At 41.3% G+C, this 17,030-nt stretch overlaps 2 protein-coding genes across 6 annotated transcripts in view; one reads left to right on the plus strand and one right to left on the minus strand.

Moving 5' to 3' along the window:
• The window catches only part of RAB3GAP1 (RAB3 GTPase activating protein catalytic subunit 1), a 23,161-nt gene extending 11,152 nt beyond the window's left edge, over window positions 1–12,009 (plus strand). The window contains 11 exon segments of the mRNA XM_035897867.1: window positions 1–23; window positions 333–505; window positions 1,531–1,585; window positions 1,860–2,228; window positions 3,325–3,462; window positions 5,103–5,330; window positions 5,862–5,958; window positions 6,048–6,151; window positions 6,261–6,376; window positions 7,662–7,764; window positions 10,722–12,009. The exon segment at window positions 1–23 is cut by the window's left edge and continues 19 nt beyond it. Coding sequence (XP_035753760.1) covers window positions 1–23; window positions 333–505; window positions 1,531–1,585; window positions 1,860–2,228; window positions 3,325–3,462; window positions 5,103–5,330; window positions 5,862–5,958; window positions 6,048–6,151; window positions 6,261–6,376; window positions 7,662–7,764; window positions 10,722–10,964 — 1,649 coding nt within the window. The 3' untranslated portion in view covers window positions 10,965–12,009.
• A 148-nt stretch (window positions 12,010–12,157) lies between these two features.
• The window catches only part of ZRANB3 (zinc finger RANBP2-type containing 3), a 48,124-nt gene continuing 43,251 nt past the window's right edge, over window positions 12,158–17,030 (minus strand). For 3 of the 5 annotated variants that reach the window (XM_035897863.1, XM_035897864.1, XM_035897866.1), the window contains 2 exons: window positions 16,322–16,715; window positions 14,793–15,102 (listed from right to left, as the gene is read on the minus strand). In XM_035897863.1, the coding sequence (XP_035753756.1) occupies window positions 14,809–15,102; window positions 16,322–16,715 (688 nt within the window). In that variant the 3' untranslated portion in view covers window positions 14,793–14,808. Of the gene's footprint in view, window positions 13,841–14,792; window positions 15,169–16,321; window positions 16,716–17,030 lie in introns of those variants that run through there. The other 2 variants (XM_009642480.2, XM_035897865.1) reach the window with 2 other exon arrangements.

Consider the following 17,030-nt stretch of genomic DNA (forward strand, 5'->3'; position numbering starts at 1 on the left):
CTCCTCCAGAGACTGAAGATTATGTAAGTTTTACTGACTGGCACTCATGAGAGAGAGAAAGCAATTTTGAGTGTGTGTCCATACACACTTTGCTGCAGTTGCCCTCATTTTTGGAAAGAGGAACTTACCTTTGTGAAATGTGTAGATAGAAATAGTGATTTTTTAAAATTTTTTCTTTTTCATTCTAATTGCTCTTTTTTTTTTTTGGTAGCTTATACTTACAGCCTTAAAATGTTAGTTAGCCACTTGTATTGACAAACAGGAAAGAGATCATATGGTTTTGGAAAAAATGCCATTGTTCCTGTATTCCCTGCTTTCTTTTTCTTACATAGAATCTCTTCAGTCAGTTTAAATCTGCTCCTTCTGATAGTCTGACGTACAAACTAGCTTTATGTCTTTGTATGATAAACTTCTACCATGGAGGAGTAAAAGGAGTGGCACATCTTTGGCAAGAATTTGTGTTAGAAATGCGCTACAGATGGGAAAACAACTACCTGGTTCCAGGGTAAGATTTTTTTGTTGTTGTTGCTTTGTCATAGAAAATGTTCTTTGTTTCAGGAACAGAGTTCACTATGACTTGAAGCATTAGTTTTGTTTTGTTTAAATTGCAAATGCTATTCTCCGTTTTTATTACCCTACTTCCTTAAAGCAAGAAAGGATAGGGAGAAGGGAAAAGCATCTCTATGCCCTCCTTTGGGAATTTCAAGATGCCTGGGGAAGCTCAAGTTAAAGAGCACTCCACTGTGTGAAAGAGGGCAAAAACCCACCCAAACCAGCTTATGGGAATGCTTGGCTTCCAGTTTATCATTAGATAAAAATGAAGGAGCTGATACAGGTAGAAACACCTTTGCTTTGTGGTGTAGTTTCGCCGCTTTTCTAAGGGAGCTGTTCCAAGTTCCTGCTTGTGTAATAGCCTTTTCAGGCAGCTAATGCTGTCTCAAGTATTGCAGCCCTTCCAGGTTATCTCTGCTGCAGCAGAGCTTGTTGCAGACTAAACAAAGGGTTCTGTCAAGATGAGGTATTGATGTAGAGCAAAAATATATGTTGGGTGTTTTGTTTTTTTTTAAATGGGACAGACTGGCCACTTTTTCACTTGTGTGTACTTCAAAATGGTTACACTAACAGATAAAATGGATGTTGAAATATATAGAGGTAGCTCTACTGTATCATTGCAGTTTTAAAAGTAAACTGAGAGGTGCTTAAGTTTTGTTTGAAGATAGTTACCCTTTTAACTTCCAAATGGAAAACTGACCAGGAAATGCAGGGTGTGTCTGTTTTGTGCTAGTGTGAATCATCTCTGAGCTTCAGAAATGAACTCTAGGAAATAAATGTAGTTTAACTTGTGGTCTTGTTCAGTCACTAGCTTGTCTTCTGAGACCATAGAAGAGCTTCTTAGTTGAAATGGGGGGTGGGGTGGTGTTCAATGTGGATATTTTGCCCCTCTTTTGGATTTCATATGATTTAAGACCACATGTGTGTGAAAGATTCAACTTTATAATTGATAATGGTTACACTTCTACCTTTTGTTAGATTAGCTAATGGCCCTCCAGATCTGAGATGCTGTTTACTGCATCAGAAACTTCAGGTAAATATCCCAAATTTCAGAATGATTTTTCTCCTAAGGAAACTGTCAAAATTATAGCAATTATTCTCTAAATATATTGTTGTTGTAGATTTAGTTACGCTTGTATTTTTGGGTCTGGACTTCATTTCTTGGGAAAAATCTTTGTTATAGCAACAAGTTCAATGGAATTGTTATCTTTTAGAATTAAAAGAGATTTTTGGTGACTTTCTGTGACATTGTTTCCACAAGAGAAGTAGTTGCTAAACAATATTTTTTTTTTCCTTTAACTTGTTAGATGTTAAATTGTTGTATTGAAAGAAAGAAAGCAAGAGATGAGGGGAAAAGGGGGAGCGTGTCTGATCGTTCACCTGGTGGTACTTCTGGTGATGCTGGAAAAGGAGCAGACCACTCCGGAGATAACCCTGATAAGGAAAAAGAAGTTGGCAAGTCTTGGGAATCGTGGAGTGACAGTGAAGAGGAATTTTTTGAATGTCTAAGTGACACAGAAGATCTTAAAGGAAATGGGCAGGAAAATGGAAAGAAAGGAGGAGCAAAAGAAGGCAACAAAGAGCCTGTAAACTTAAAACCAGAAGGTCGTCTGCATCCACATGGAAAGCTGACGCTGCTGCATCCAGGAGAGCCTCTCTACATTCCAATAACACAGGTTAGGTAGCAAGAGCTGAGCCAGATGTGCAATACAGCTCTTGTTGCAATATGGCTCATACCTAGGACTGTGAAATTGTATATAGTTTGCAGGTTATAGCCTTATCTGTTGTTAAAATTGCTAAATGTTTTTGGCCTAAGACCTTGTTTTCCTTTTTAAAACTTGATGAGGGTGTTAAACCTCACATGCTCTGTGTTTTATTTGAGAATGGGTCTCCTTACCAAATGCCACTCAAAACAAATTTTTTAAACAAGAATTAAGCTGTGTCGCCTACCTTAAATCTGAGTTTCTTTTTATTTCCAGCTCTGGAGGCATCTTCTATCCCCTCCTCACTTTCTTTCCTGTAAAGTAGGAACACTAGTCCTTCCACCATGAAGATTTCTAGCTGACTGACCAGAGTACTGGATCAGTTTTGCTGCTACTTTTTTTTTTTTTTTTTTTTTTTTTTTTTTTAAATTCTCAACTCGTATCTAAAAGGCCGTAGTCTTCAGGTTTTGGTACCATTATCTAAATCTGGTTTATCATCAAACAACTAGAAACGTTACCTGACACAGACTTTCTTGCAGAGTGACTAGGGATGAAATAGGAAGCGGTGCTGTCGGAGGAAGTAGTTTGAAATCAGCCATGCATGAAGAATACAGTATTTTTCATTCACTCAAGAAAAATTATTTTTGATGGATGTTGCTTTGCGTGGGTACGAGGTGTGAGCAGAGCGTAGTTAGGCAAAATGTTGTCAATTATGTGCTGACAGTATCAATGGCAAAAATTGTACATTGTGTTAGGTGCATTTTCATCCATCTCAACAAGATGGTATTGGTCAGACACTTCCTGGACTTCATCTGGATTTTGGCATTTTAGTTATATATCCATATATTGTACTTCACTCTCAGGTTGTTTTCTTTTTAATTTCTTTTTGTCAGTGTCTTCTTCAGATGCACAGCTTTAGACTAAACAGTTTAAGTAGTAGAAAGTTATGATTATTTCCTTTGAGTACAAATAAAGTAGAATGAACTTTTGGCGACAGGGAGCTTTCCGCTCCTTCTTCCTTAATAGGGAGAGATTATTTGTAAAAATTTTTTTTTTTTCCATGTTACAGGAACCAGCACCCATGACTGAAGATTTGCTGGAAGAACAGTCTAAGGTCCTGGCAAAACTAGGGACATCAGCAGAAGGTGCTCATCTTCGGGCACGCATGCAGAGTGCCTGCCTGCTCTCAGATATGGAGTCTTTTAAGGTAGCACTACTTGAAGAATTCTGTGAGACAGCTTTCTTAATTAAACTATCCCCTTGCTTGTGTTGAAAAATCTTGAAGGTTTTTCTGACAAGTTTTTTTTTTCTCCACAAAACAGTTTCAAAATAGTTTAAAGTTGAAAATAAAGACCTACTGCTGAAATTCTTAGAACGTTTCCAAATCTATGCCTGTCCCATCTATTATGCTGTAACGTTCCAGTAAATTTGCACAATGTCTGTGGGAGGAAAAAACCCCCAAAACATGCAGTTGATAAATTGGGAATTAAAAGTCGGACAAGCTCATACAAACTGAGGTCAGAAGAAAACTGAGCATTAAAATGATCAATCAAAATTACATGTCTTTCCCTCCCACCACCTTGTAGCTTTCATTTAATGTCTCTCTCACCTGTACTTTCCACTGTGTCTAGCTTTGTAAAATGCACCTTTAATCAGACTCCAAATGGATAAAATGTAAAGAAAAAAAAAAAACTATCAACACATTCACCATTCTGTATTTTGACTTTGTGGAGGTGGGTGTAATTTTTATATATAGTTGAAGATGTTTTATTCCTTAGCAGGAAGGATATACTATCACTGTTTAGAACTCTTATACAGCTGTTCATCGCACTGGGACTGGACTAGCTGTGCTTTTGGGTAATTTGTTCCATTTCTTTTCTGAGCTCTGCAGAGGGAGCTAAGAGCACATACACTGCTGTCGTCAAAGGATCTCAAAACTCAAAAAAGATTGGAGATTGTGTCATGACATAGCTATATGTATTTTTTTTTTTTTAATTACTGCAATATTACTTCATAGTAAAAGGATACAGATATAGAGTAAGAGTATTTATAACGTCTCAATATCAGTTTATTAGCAGTGATTCATGTCATATTAGATATATGTAGCAGTTTTATTTCTGTGGTGCAAGTGATCTTAAAGTAAGAATATAGAAACATAATTTGAAGCAGAAGTGCACTCAATAGGTACATTGAATAGAAAGCTGCATTTCCTTTTATGTTCTAGACCTATGGATGTATTTGTGCTGACATTGCATCTATGAAAAATGAAGGTGTTTGGGGGAGTTTTTGGTTTTGTTTTTTTGTTTTTTTTTTTTTGAAGTTCCTTTTTAAAGGAAGAACAAAAGGTGAATTTTGTTACTGGAGTGTTAGAAGATGCAAATTCAGTTCTGAAAGCATATTTATGCAACCCAGTGATTCTTTCAGGCTTGGGCTGTTTTTCGTCTAAGTCTTTACTGGTGTAAGCTAATACATTAAAAAATTAGTGAGAATTCATATTTATTGCATGTATCAAGTACTGGATAGAAGCGTGACTTAAGAGTATAATTTTGAGCTTGCCTGAAATAACTGATGAATGTACTGTTTTGGCAGGATAAGAGGAAGGTTTCTTTGTTTTTGTTGATGATGCTGTTTTTTTCCCCCCCACCATTGTCTTGGTTTATACTTACTTTATCCCCTCACCCTCCCAGGTCTCTTTTCTAGCATACAGTTTGCTGACTGTGAACAGAATTCCCTGAGTTTTGGCTCCTAGCCTCTGCTCTACCCACTAAGCCATATTGCCTTCCTACCCAGGTTATTGTGTTTTTATAGGATTTTTCAGGCACAAATTTTATCTCCTCTTCATTCCAGGCAGCTAATCCTGGCTGTTGTCTGGAGGATTTTGTGAGGTGGTACTCCCCTCGGGATTACATCGAAGAGGAAGTGGTTGATGAGAAGGGGAATGTAGTGATTAAGGGTGAGCTGAGCGCCCGAATGAAGATTCCTAGTAACATGTGGGTAGAGGCCTGGGAGACAGCCAAGCCAGTCCCAGCCCGGAGGCAGAAGCGACTGTTTGATGACACTAGAGAAGCAGAGAAGGTAAAAAGCTCTGTGGCCAGTGTTGGTCTGATCTATAATGCTTGTACAATACTTTATTGTGGCCCTTTCTTCTTTCTCCCGCAAGGTTTAAACATCATGAAACGTCATTGCACCGTGTTCTTGGAGTTACTAAACTGTTTGTACATGGCTTCGGGTTAATCAGAAATTCTTGCTGCCGTACAACAGTGTGTCTGAAGTATCTAAAATAATTAGTGTGTGGAATGTAACTTCATAAGGAATATTACTTAGGTACTTCTTTGAATTATTAGTAAACAAACCAGATTTTTATCTGCACGTATGTGTTAGGAAACTAGAGTGTTCCGAGAACATAATTCTTTTTAGTTTCATTCTAACCTGTCAGGACTGTAAGCAATCACTGAGGATTCATGTAAAAACTCCCCGTTGAGTCCTGTCTTACAACAGTGCTCCCTTCTTGTGAATTCTTCAGTGTAGGTGGTCATCTTATATAGTTAACCTTATCTTTGGAAAGCAGTTTGGATGAGTAATGTATTAAATTTTCTAATGTTATAGGTGCTTCATTACCTTGCAGTTCAGAAACCAGCTGACCTCGCAAGGCATCTCTTGCCTTGCATCATCCATGCAGCTGTACTCAAGGTAAAGGAAGAAGGTAAATAATGTTTAATAAATTATTAAGATATTTTAGGGTAAACATTAGTGCAATAATTACAACTTCTTCATTTCTTTTCCTCCTAATAGAAGCACTAGAAGATATATCTTCAGTTAAGAAGATTATTAAGCAGATAATATCTCATTCCAGTAAAGTTCTACGATTCCCTAATCCAGAGGACAAGAAGTTGGAAGTAAGGCTTTTGTACTGGCTGGGGCTGAAAACCCAATAGACTTTTACACTGTCTGTGGGAGTGCTAAAAGAACATCTTCTTAATTTTCATTTTTATTGAACTCCTGCAGGAAATCATTGCTCAGATTATGAGTGTGGAAGCTATCATCGCCAGGGCTAGGTCTCTGAAAGCAAAATTTGGGGTAGAGAAATGTGAAAATGAGGAGGAGAAGGAAGATCTGCAAAGGTGACTGTGGATTTTTTGTTCTTTTTTTTTTTTTTTTTTTTCTTCCCCTCCCCCCCGTTTTGTTTTTCCTTTGATGCCCTTTTTTTGTAGTTTCAAAATTTAGGACACATGGAAGTAGTGATAATAATGAAATACTGAGGAATCCTATTTAGTAGCAATAAACATTATGTGTCTCTGTCCCTAGGCTACCTAGGATGTTATGTGTGGGTACCCTAAATGCCCCTCTGAGTAACCATCTCTTGGAAAGCATGCGATACAGATAATTTTAATGGAATTTGTTTCTATCTTGGCAGTACCAGGGATTTAATTTTATTTTTTTATGTATGTAAAAAGTCTGTTTGATGAACTTTGTTACAATAAGAGTTAAAATTAGAAGGACTAGGAATTTACTGTTTTCTATAACTAATATGGAATTAAATAACCCCCAAAGTTACTTTTTCTCATTCTAGTCTCCTTACTAATTTAAAACATATTACTGAAGAACCATAGCAATGAAACGCAATGAGCCGTATTTCATTGCTTCACTACCTGCTGTCAGATTATTTACTTATTGCTTAAGATCACTAATATGTAACAGTAAAAACCCCGCGTTAACTTTTTGCTGCTGTGCTGTGAGGGAGAGATGACATTTTTGTAGTTTTGGGAGTTCAGGGGAGTAATGCCTGACCAACGCAGTATCCTTGTGCTCAAAAAAATCACTGTGTTATGACTGCTTCTGTGCGGCTGACACCGGGAAGGCTTGGCACGTTGAATTTATACATCTGCATTAGGAGCCTGGGTTCTGGTTATAGTTAATTGAGAGAAGTAGGTCCTTTCAGAGGCTGAATTGCAACCTAGGCGTTAATTGGCCCTGCTGCTGGAGTTGCAACACAAAGAGCTGTACGATCTGCCCCGCCTGACCTTAGGTGGGAGGCTGCTGTGTTCAGCTTAGGTTTGACCCATACTATCTCTGAAAGAACAGCTGCTTGTATTGGCATGAAAGAGCAACAAGGTAGGAGGGAACAACTGAAGGCTGAGGGGGGTTTGGTCTTTAGGGTAGAGGGAAAGGAGTAAAGGGGTGAAAAGGTGATGATAGTGTTTGAGTGGGATGCTGAGAAATGTCAGGTTTTTTTCCTTAAGCTTGCAGAACAGAGAACTCTGGAGAGTGTCTGCCAGTCCTCGCCCTGTGCAGATGATGCTGGGTGGAGACCTCCTCGCAGGAAACAACTCTGCTTTTAGATTAGCAAACTGGATACAGCTGAGAATTAAACATTCCTTTTTCCTTTTCAATATTTTGTACCGCCAGATTCGTAAACTGCCTCCTGGAGCAGCCCGAAGTGTCAGTTATTGGTGCAGGACGAGGACCTGCTGGTAGCATTATTCACAAGCTGTTCCTGAATGCTCAGAGGGTAAGAGAGCGCTCTTGATTACTTTGCAGACACTTCTAATTTAAGCAGTGTGAGGCAATGACTTATCATATGATGCCAGTTTATTTTGTCTGCATATATGCATGTATTGTCATAAATGTGCTTGAGGGCTTTTTCTGTGATGTACAAGATGATTTTGGCAATGAGAGAACCTTGCAAGATGAAAGAAGAGGAAGTGACCTGGAATGGTAAACAATTACAGCCAAGTTGGGTAGATAGAGGTGTCATTAATGTTTGATTTACTTCAAAGGGTAACATCAGTAATGCTGTTATGGCACAAATTCCTGCTTTATTCAACAAATTCCTGCTTTATTCAAGTTACACAACATATGCAAGAACAATCACATGTTGATTGTTTCATGTAAGAATATAGAGAAATGTCATTATTTTAGAAGGAGTAACTTTTTAGACTGAGACATGGAAGACTTGAGGTTTCTTCCATGGAAACTAATGTGCTTAGGAAGAGTTTCAGTTCTTTTCCAGTACAACTCTACATTCAGTTTACTTCTTGCCAGTGTTGTATGTATTTTCTGGAAACCCCTCCCCAGCCTATATGGGTATAAATATTCCCTTTTTCACTTAAGCAGCCTTTGTAATATTTAGCCTTAAAGTATTGATGGGCAAACTTCTTGGACTGCAGTCAGCCTTCAGTTTCTGTCAGAATTGCACCTGTTTATAGCATCAAATTATCTAACAGAAATATAACTATGGTGGTAGTAACCAGGTAGCATAGTGTTGCAGACATCTTAAGAGCCTGAAATCCTGTTTGGAAATCATTGCTGTAAAAATTTTGTGATTGGGGAATTAAACTTTTTTAAGGTGTGGATGCTTTGATAATAATCATGTATTTTGCAACTCGGCATAAAAAGGACCATTCTGAAAACAGACCATGATTATTCTGAGAAATGAAAATCAGAACATTTATTTTAACCTTCGAGTCTTTAGGGAAGGTCTGGTTGCAAATCTTAACGTGTCAACCAGCCCTACTGACAGGCTTCCCTGTAAAGCCTAAGGTGGCACCCTGTAAGTTCAGGCACTTGCCTTTCTAATATTGAGGCATTACGTTTTTAATGCTGAGTAAGTTTCCAGCACTAACATTCAATAAAGATTATGTAAATTTCTAGGGTTTTGTTTCTTTTGGAACATCAGGAACTCAAGCTAGCTTACAGATACTTCCTACTAGTAGCTGGTCACTGTTAATTAAGACTTCTTAGCGGGACAGGAGCTAACTTGCTACCAAAACCCCTTCACGTTTAATCTACCATGAATTATTTCAGTAGAGAGCTGTTTGGTAAATAGGAGTTGAATGACTTCCTTGTTCATTACCTTTAAAACCTGGACCCCTCTCTCTGAGTTGTGTAAAATATGTTGTTATATTCTCAGGTTTTTCTCAGGGCAATTATGATAGCAAATGCATGTTCTTAGAAGTAGAGTGCATGATGTCTCTTAAACCTACAGTCTCCTCCTAACCTCTTGTAAGTCGCCTCTGACTTGCCTTTGTTTCTGTCTTTCATCACTGGTTCTTTTCTCATCCCTTTCCAAGCTGACTGAATCTTCTGATGAGGTAACCAACTTTGTCCCTCGTTTCCCACTCATCTTCCCTAGCTGCATAGAGTTGAACCTTTTGGTAGCTATAGTACAGCAGCCGGATTTAGTTTGTACTGTTGTTCACATATTAAGCATAAAAATTATTTTGTGTTTCCAGAATGGTTTTTCCTCATTCACAGCCTTTATTTTTAGATCCTCACAGGTAGTGAAAAGAGAGAGAAATTTTTTTTTTAAAAAAAAAACAACAAAAAACCCCCAACCAAACAAAAAACATTTCTTCAAGTGACCATTAACATTTTCTGAAATATGTGGCCTTGCCTTTAGATTCTTCTCTGTTGCCATCACTGTGTTTTGTTTATTGAACAGCCAGACGTTTGGGGGTTGGGTAGATCTGGACAGTACCTGAATGTGACAGTTGTAGATACCAGTACTTGCTGAAACAACCGAATGTTTTAGGCAGAGGTACAGAGAGGTTTGGGGAAAAACTGGGCTAACTGGGTGAGGAACTGTATCACGGGGAACGTCTTCTCTGTTGATTTCCTAGAACTGCTCTCGTGGGCACTTGCACTTGTCCCTGGGGACCTCTCCTGGGGCACAGGCTGCGGAGCCAAGCGTGGCCGGGTCCCTGCTCCAGGGGGGAGGGTGTGGGGCAGAGGGCTGGGAGCAGAGGGGCCGTGGGGCAGCTGAGAGGGGCTGCAGGGGTCGGCCAGTGGGTTCTGCCACGCCTCAGGGACATGGATGAGCCTGACTTGTGTACGCTTAAACTGGGACCCTACCGGGTGTCAGGGTGTGTATTTGTGTGTAATTAGGGAATGTTGATTGGGCTGCTTGGAGCCTGCCAGCCCTCCTTCCCTTACTCAGACTTCAGTGTTGCTGCTTACTGGCTCTGCGGCAGTGAGCACCGATGGAGATTGCACAGCGTCTCGCTCGCTCTGCAGTGTCATTTCGGCAAGCTTCTCCTGGCCCCAAAAAAGCACAAATTGAAGTAGTATTGGGGGTTTGAAGAGGCGGGTGACTTTTTGTCAAGACTCTAGTAGCTGTGCTGGTTATTGTGAAAAGGAAGCTGGCTTGGCCTTGCATGGCCAGAGAGCAGAGGGGAGAGCCCTGCTTGAGCAGGGAACATTTCGTCTGGTCAAACCCCTTGCTTCACACTGCCAAAAAATCAGGAGCTTTATCTAGGCTGAGCTTCACCATTCACACATGGAGGTTCTTCCATTTGATTGTGCGGTTTATTTCTTGACATCCCATTAGTCTTGCTCTGTGTGCGCATAAAGCCTTTATGATGTGTTTTACCATTTCTAATCTTCCTCTGTTCCTCTTAAGAAATATTTTCTGAATCCTAATGTTAAGAAACAGCTTGCCCTGTAACTGTGCCTCCGCTCTTATTTAAGGTTTCTGCAGCGCCTCCACTTGATGAAGAATTGAGGAGATCGGGTTCGTCAGAGGAGCGAAGGCTCACCATGGGGGCTGTTTCAGATTTCCCACCGCCCACAGGTCGCGAGGTGATTCTGCGCACGACAGTCCCCCGCCCTGCCCCTTACTCCAAACCGCTGCCCCAGCGCATGTACAGCGTGCTGACGAAGGAAGATTTTCGACTTGCAGGTGCCTTTTCAGCAGATACGACGTTCTTCTGATGTAACCAGCTGCGTTACCGTGTCTTCACAAGTGGGGTGCTACTGTGTTTTCTTTTGGGGAAGGTAACACTTAGAGATCCACTGGCTTGGGGTGAGGAGAGAACGTGGCTGTCGTTAGCGACAGAGCATCATCTTCCCAAGGACAGAGCTGTACTGGCAGCTGGGCAGGATGGCTGTAGCACCCCTCAGCTGGAGGTTTGGAATAGCTTCACAAATAGTTTTAATCAGACCTTTGGGGAAGGGCGGGCTCCTCTCTGCCCAAAGGGAGCAATTTTGGTTTGTGGGGTTTTTTTTTTTGCATTAGCTTGTTTAATACTGGACACGAATGGGCTGTATGCAAATACATCATGTTGGAATTCATGCAGAATGTGCTGCTTTACAGTTCTTACTCAGACTTCATTAAGTGACATTAGTCTACCTAAATCAGTGTGCAAACATTAAGTAACTTGTATTTATTGCTAATCATAAAAATTGAGCCCAGTATTTTTTGGTTAATCACTAAGTTGCAAATACCTCTAAAATATTCATTTTATTTAAAGTATACAGTACCTTCTAGTTCATGTTAAACTCTCCTAGCATTGCAGCAGTTGTCCAAAAGGATCTTGTCCTGGATGCTTCTCTCACACAGAAGTGAGTATATTTGGGGCTGTAAGTGGGTAGTAAGCTTGACAGCCCTAAGTGGATCGCTCATGGTGTTGGATACTTCATGTCCTTCCCTGCATGCAAGGGCCGAAGCTGGGTGTACGTGATGCGTCCAGCGGTGTTCCACTGTAAGCAACTCGCTGGGATTTACAGGGACCATTTGAATGCGTACTGGGTCTGAGCTGAGACAGTGAAACAATTCTGTCACCTGCTGTAAACAAACCCCGCTGGATACCATGCAAATGCTGTGACCTGTATGTGCCAATGTTGCTTTACAGTGATCTTCGTGTGTTTTAACGAGACTCAGCAAAAGATCAGCGTTCCTCTACAAAAGGAAACTTAAAAACAGCTGCAGTGTTGTTGACATTATTCAATAAATCTAAAATTATTATTGGCTCTCTGACTTCTTCAGGTACTAGCGATGTTTTTTTCAAAATAATTCTAAAATGTCATCCTTGCATGATTTGACCTAGGACCAGCATTGTTTATGACTGTGACTACATTAAGTAGAGAAAGTTAAATTTCTGCATCAAGCAGTAGGGTCCCAGGTATTACCCTCAAACTTCTTTGAGGGGCTGGGGTCAGGGGCTGGAGTGTTTCCCTCAGATAAAGCTGTATCAAGTAGAAACACAGGATAACTATGACTTACTTAATTTTCTTCAGGAAAAAAATCTTCTCACGGAATTTGTTCTCCAGAGGCAGATTTCCTCTGATAAAGGGATGAGAAAAACGCCAGCTGAATTGGTCTTTGTCTAACCGTCTGGCTTCTTTAACAGGAATTGTGCTGGGCTGGTCACTGAGTAAGTACTCTTTAAGTTAGGTCTCCTCCCTCATCCTCTTGGTTTCTTCCTCTCCTGAGGAACTGTTTTAATGAAATTTTACATTAAAGCGTGTCCTCTTGTAACAGCTGCATAAACTTGAAAATCCCTCAGTTACCAGGCCGTTATGACTTGGTCTTTTAACCTGCTGGAGGGATGACTCCTTTAGTCACTCGGGGAACACAAATACCATCTAACACTTTTTTTCAGGCAGTTGTTGAAAAAAGTTGTTGTTACCTAAAGCTCTCTTTGCTGGAAAAGTCCAGTTAGTTTCACTCTATGGAAAGTGCTGCGCTTGCACCACTACTTTGTCTTAAATCTTTAACAGAGAAAAAGAATGTTTAAAACTTTAGGAATTTTTCTCATAAAGATAACCCAGAAAGCTTTTCAGCAGTCATGTACATTCAGAAAAAACTGCCGCCTTACAGCATTCAAGGGGTGGGGGAGAGACAGCTAAAGCACAACAAATAAGATCACCAGGAAAAAAGAGAAATGTGTTTATTTGAAGTAACCATAAAGAAAGCCACATGAACAGTCCAAAATAACCAGCATCTCTGTGCTCTTGTTAAGGAGACCGCAGCTGTAGCTTTTGCCAGAAACAGCCTTTGATGAGCTAATTGGTAAGAGGTATTGTTCCCTATCACAAATAAGCCTGCAATGCAAGCTGGCTTCAACAAAACCGGATTTCAACAGACATTAATTCTAAGGAAGTGCCAAAGTCCTACAACCAAGTCAGGCCCAGCGCTGAGCTGATCAGAGCGTTCCCAAGGCGGCCATGAATATGCATTATAGGTATGAGGCAGTTGTAGAGACAAATCACTCACTCGTGCTTTGTCATCACAGCTATCAGAGCCTGTATTTTCTCCAGTAATTTTAACAGGTGACCAAAGAAAAGAATTTAAACTAAGATAACTTCTTGGTCTGTAATGATGTCCCCAACACAACTGAACCCTGCAAGACCAACAGAAGTTTTGCCAGAACTTCCTTGAGTTCTTGCAGCTATAACTGCACTGTAGCAGGAAAACAGTAACGCTTCAAAATTGCATTAAGGTTACACGCAGAAATTTAGCTTTAAATCACAGGGTCATAAAAACATAACCATGATCACATACCTTGGATGCGCTCATCCCAAGGCCCTCTGACAATTAGTGGTACAAATGATTTCTTGGTTTTAATTCCATATTTTCTTCCCTCTACCAACAGCATGATAGACTACAAAGTTGTTTTTGGTTTTTTTTTTTTAAAATCAGTGCATGAGGAAAACTATGTAACTATACTGGCTTCTGAGTTCTAATGTAACTGAAGATATTTTGCATTTTACATCTTCACAAAAAACTTTGTGATATCGCAGCCGTACTTCGTAGCTAAAGAACGTCTCTTCATCTGGCTTCTCTCCTTGGCCTGTTTTGCAGTTCTCTGCAGAAGAGAAAGACAGGCCTGGTTCAGCAAGCGGTGTCACTTGGCAACAGCACGCTCCATGGAAAGCATTAGCCTGCGGTTAAACTGCAGTCTAATTTTGCAGTAGACAACATAACGTAATACAATGCAAATGTTTATTAAGGTGACGTTTTCCCAAATCCTGAGGAAACTGATGTATCGGAGCAGCTTAATGCTGCCTTTTGCCTTTGCTGTGTGGGACAGAGGGGCTGGGTGCACAGGGGTCCTTCAGCTGGACACGACAGCGCTGAGAGGAACCCAGCTGCTGTCTTCTGCCGCCTGAAGGAGGGAGAGGAGCACCAGGGGCACACAGGAGCGCTGCCGCAGAGCCTGGGGCAAGACCCGGCAGGGCTGCTGTGGTGGTGTGCTCCCCCCTCATCTCTGACTCCCCCTCCTTTGACCTCCTTCAAATGATAACCGCCTGTGGCTGGGGGGGGAGCCAATTATCTTACCCTCATCAATAGTGAGCAGCCCAGGAGCCCTTGGAGCTCTCCTGCATGGCAGCGGGCTGCACGCCAGGATCTCCCCTTGAGCAGGGACGCCTCTCAAGGTTACTCCTCGAGGTTGAGAGATTCCTTACCACAACAGGTTCTCAGTAAGTGACTAAAAGCATGCTAACTCGGAAATCTTAGCTAAGTGACATAAAGGATTAATTATATATATATAATCCTTCAGGCATAAACCGTTGACCAAGTCTGGGACTAGGATTGGATCCAGCCGCACCTAGACTCCTCTCTGAGGAAGGAGTTTAGAAAGCCAGGTGATCTTTTCTGAACCTCACGACTCAACGGGAGGGTCCCCCTGACAGCTTTGTCTGACCCTGTCCTCTGTGCAGTAAATAACAAAGTGTACCTTGCCATCGAATCTCAAACTATTGTCGCAGTTACCACTGACCTTTGTTAACTCACTGGTTTACACCAATAAACCACATTATTTTTGCCTCCCTCTCACTCCATCCGTGACAGCTGCACAGGCCGCTGATGAGCAACCCTGCCGACTGATGCTGGCCCTGCTCCAAGCCCCAGGCTCAGGCCACCCCACCCCAGCAAGCCCCTGTGCCCAGGGTAGCGCTGTGCCCTGGTGAGGACCTCCCCCCACACCGCACTGACCTCTCTGTGGCAGACCGTACACAGCGTCTGAAGGTTTTCCAGGGAGCACTGTCCTCCTCCGCTGTAAACGGGCTTGATATGGTCTACCTGCCAGAACTGCCCTTCTGTCGGGTTTGTTATCATTTCATTCAACTGCAGTAACAAAGGAGAGGACACTGGGGGCGTTAGATATTCCTTCTGAGCTACGCATATGTTCTACTGTAAGAACAAGAAAATAATTCAGGGAAGTAGCTATTCATAGTTTTCACCAAGAGAAAGAAAGCAAGCGTTAGCATTTTTTTTTTGTTACAAGCAAACAATGTGGATTTAGCTGGCATATTTTCACCTAGCCTGCAGTGTGCTGGAGCACGTGGCAGCAGAGCAAGGAAAAACAGAATGGGAGGTTCCATTTTCTTGATCGGTACAGTAAGTTACCTTCAATGCCATTTTACCATCAACTGCTGAGCCTAAAACCAAATAAACGCAAGTAAAAATGCACAACCGCTTAAAGAAGTGGTGTCTGACTAGGGGTTTGCCATTTAAGTTTTTGAGCGAGACAATGGGAATTGTAATAAGGAGCATTGAGAAACCTGAGGTGATAAAATCCTGCGCTGGCTTTCAGAAAGGCAACTTAGACACAGAGACTTCCCATCTCAGTCTTTCAGACATGCACCACCTTGTTTTAAAAAGCTGCAGGTGGCACGGCTGATCTCATGCAGAAGACAAGTGACAGTAAATTACTTTTTCTTTTGCAAGTTTCAATGGGTGTTTGCAGAACTTATTTAAATAATTCAGAACCAGTAACTTCTGTAGCAGAATTTAAACTTTTGCCACAGAAAATGAAACACCATTTTAGTTTCTGCAGTAAAAATACCACTTTACATAGGAACGTTCTCCCTCCCTGCTATGCTGCCTTCAAATCAGCGAAGAAGCAATCACAACCATGGAAGAATGGTGGTAGCTCTGATGCATTCTGAGGTGATACTGAGAGAAACTGCAACACCTGGCTTTGGTTAAGCTCCTACCAAACATTCTGCCAAGTTGGAGTAAGCTACTGCTACAAGACTACGTCCAAACGAACAGTTTCATAACAAGAAAGTTCACTAATAAAGGTCATTTCAAGTAAATCCGTCTGCAATATTCACATCCCTAAGGAATCTGGATTCTGATGCCTGTGCCTTTCAGCAATGAAAAACGTGCTGAAGACACTGGGGTTTTTTGTGTTTATGATTTTGGGTTTTCTTGTTCTGTTGTTGGTGCCAGGTTAACCTTCGATCTTCAACCCATAAGAACATACTTTTGGATTTCTCTGAACTCTCTGCCACAGGAATACCCAGATTAGCTGTTACTGCTTAATACCCAGTATTATTACCTGCCCGAGTGGAAGGTGAGACATCCAAGAACTCTCCAGAAGTTTCTTACGCTGACTCTTGGGCGCATCTCTGATGCTGAGATAAAGCTCCTGGGCGTTTTGGTTACAAAACTGGCAAACACCGTGTTCAATTTCAAACACTTTAGTCCTAAGGTAGCTCTGGCTGGAGCGAATCGAGAAGTCCTCCTGGCAGGCGTGAGAGCAGAATCGCGTGTCCCAGGCACGGGCCGGGCAGCCTGCCTCAAGCTGAGCTGTTGGCTGTTGGCAGCTGAGGCAGAGGGGGTTCCCTTGGCTGTCCAAGGCCTGCAAGTAGCCTTTGGAGAGGGAGCAGCCTTCGGCTTCACTCTGCTCGGAATGAAGCTCCGAGGGGCCTTTTCCATTTTCTGAAAGCAACCTGTTTGCAGAGAACACGGTACGGCTGTTAATAAAGGAGGTATTCAGCAACACAATTCAGTAGGTTTTTTAACACACCACATATTTCCATTCGATACCTTTTATGCTCCGAAACAGCAATTTTAGTTGAAATAATACCTTGCTCAGATTGATACCTGCACAGTGCAAATCATCTACTTGGCTTACATTTCCATTTAAACAAAATCTGACAATATAACAGACAGATTTTTCTTCTGCACATCTTACTACATTTACACAAGTGCACTGAATTATTAGCTGAAATCTGCTGTATTTATAAAGAAATGGTGGTTTCTAT

This window comes from Egretta garzetta, unplaced genomic scaffold, assembly GCF_000687185.1.
Source record: "Egretta garzetta isolate BGI_Z169 unplaced genomic scaffold, ASM68718v1 scaffold197, whole genome shotgun sequence".
Lineage (NCBI taxonomy): Eukaryota > Metazoa > Chordata > Aves > Pelecaniformes > Ardeidae > Egretta > Egretta garzetta.